The sequence below is a fragment of the Echinops telfairi genome, unplaced genomic scaffold (genome assembly GCF_000313985.2).
Source record: "Echinops telfairi isolate 266 unplaced genomic scaffold, ASM31398v2 ScPeMD7_7421;HRSCAF=8459, whole genome shotgun sequence".
Classification (NCBI taxonomy): Eukaryota; Metazoa; Chordata; class Mammalia; order Afrosoricida; family Tenrecidae; genus Echinops; species Echinops telfairi.
The window spans coordinates 16,606,396-16,608,485 of record NW_022111321.1 but is presented as its reverse complement, the minus strand read 5'-3'; the positions used below and the strand labels follow the sequence as shown (position 1 = coordinate 16,608,485).

At 34.6% G+C, this 2,090-nt stretch overlaps 1 protein-coding gene across 1 annotated transcript in view; it reads left to right on the top strand.

Moving 5' to 3' along the window:
- Window positions 1-2,090, top strand: part of CWF19L2 (CWF19 like cell cycle control factor 2) — a 133,822-nt gene that overhangs the window by 50,293 nt on the left and 81,439 nt on the right. The window contains exon 10 of the mRNA XM_013006234.2: window positions 950-1,063. Coding sequence (XP_012861688.1) covers window positions 950-1,063 — 114 coding nt within the window. The remainder of the gene's footprint in view (window positions 1-949; window positions 1,064-2,090) is intronic.

Here is a 2,090-nt window from a genome sequence, read left to right as displayed (position 1 = left end):
ATTATGGGCAAAATTTTGTTGTCAGTATTTTTAGTCTCATTGTTGCAACACTTCAACTCTATTATTGTAGTGTAAAAGTGGACAAAGACAGACAGTACCTAAATGGATGAGGGTGCTTGTGTTTCTGTAAAACTGTATTTATGGATACTTAAATCTGGACTTCATAATGTGCACATGTCATTATATAGTATTCTTTTGGTTTTGTTAAATTACTTAATATAAAAAACACAAAACAAGCTAGTACACTAAACAAACAAGCAAAACAAAAGGTTGAACTTGAGCAAAAGACCATTTGCTGATCTGAGAAAGGTTCTTAAGTAAGCACAATGTTCTTTATTAATATGATTTTTAGAGCTTATTATTTACTCAGTATATCTAGTTCATCTCAGTTTTACAATGCTAGGCTTTTAAGCTTAGTTACGTTTTAAATAGATTGAATTATATGGAAATTCAGAGATCAGCAGGCCCTGATATGCCTTTTACAGGTAAATACAATTCTTTGTTACTGTGAAAATGATCCATCGTTTGAGAGAGAAGATCATTCTCTGACAAATGCTGTAGCTGCCAGTAAGGGAAGGTTCGTTCCTGGATAGCGTTCTCCCACAGAGCTCGTGGTGGGTTTGAACCACTGACCTTGTCGTTTGCTGTTTAATTCTTACTCAGCAGGGCCACCAGAGCTCCTCCCCACCTACAAAGGAGGCTTCAAAAAGTTTGTGGGAAAATTCCATTTTTCTCTAAACTTTTTGAAGTGCCCTCTTATTTCCTGAAAAGATTATGGTCATTGTACAGTGTGATCATGTTATAGATAGCTTGTAATTAAAACTCAGGAGATATAAGCAGTCCTTCATATTTGAAAGCCAGCTTCCTTCTTGTATTCTCCTTGTTATTAAATACAAACATTCTATACGCTTCACAATAACTAAAAAAGTTCTTTCTAAATCTTCCCCAGAGTGAAGACCAGCAAGAGGTGATCCTTGTCAGAAGAGACCAGTCTGGAAGAGTATGGCCTGTGAACACCGGGATAACCCCGGAACCCAAAGGAGGGAGCAGGAGGAGACGGATAGTATGTTTAACCTTATGTCTCTCTTAACTCCAAATTCCTTTCCCCTCCATCCTTGGAGCTTCTTTGCATCAGGCGACTTCAAAATATTTTCTAAAATGTACTTTCTATTGCATACACTAGAGAATATTAGAATCTGTTGCTCCTTTCATTCTTAGTCTTTTTTTTTTTTACAAAGTGTCATCTACTGCAACTACTTATATACTCGAGTATAAGCTGAGGCACCTAATTTTACCACAAAAAAACGGGGGATTTTTCAGCATAAAAAATATGATGGAAACAACTTGGCTGATACTTGAGTATATATTGGTATGTGTGTGTGTGTGTGTGTGTGTATTTTTTATACTCTGTAACTCAATTTACCCTCACATGCATATCCTTTTTTAATTGATTAAAAATTTTTTCATTTGATGATTATTGTTAAGAAACAATGTAAGATATGAAAATAATAATTTATAATTTATCAAGGGGTCATGAGGGTTGGAGGGGGGACGAGGAGCTGATACCAAGGGCTCAGTAGAAAGTTAATGTATAGAAAAGAATGATGGCAACATACATACAAATATGCTTGATACAATTGATGTATGGATTGTGACAAGAGTTGTGAAAGCCCTCAATAAAATGATCTTTTAATAATAATTAAAAAAAGAATATACACAGCAAATACACCAGTTTATCAATTTCTCTACCATTTAGTGGCATTATTATTTTCTCTGAGTTGTACAACCATTCTCACCCTCTTTTTCTGAGATGTGCTTTGCCATGGACATATCTACCTTTTCAAGTTGCTATTACCTAGATGATGCACTGCAGACAGCTCTTCAGGAGTATCATGATCATGGCAGACATTAGTCACACGAAACTGTTATTTTGGTCTTAAGAAGACATCAGAGAATATTTTTGACTTCAGTTTTAAGATCTTGAGACAATAGTTTTTTTTTAATGGAAAAATTCCATTGCCTTTTATTTTATTTATTTTTATTGTTTTCTTTTAAAAATCATTTTATTGGGGGCTCGTCCAAATCTTATC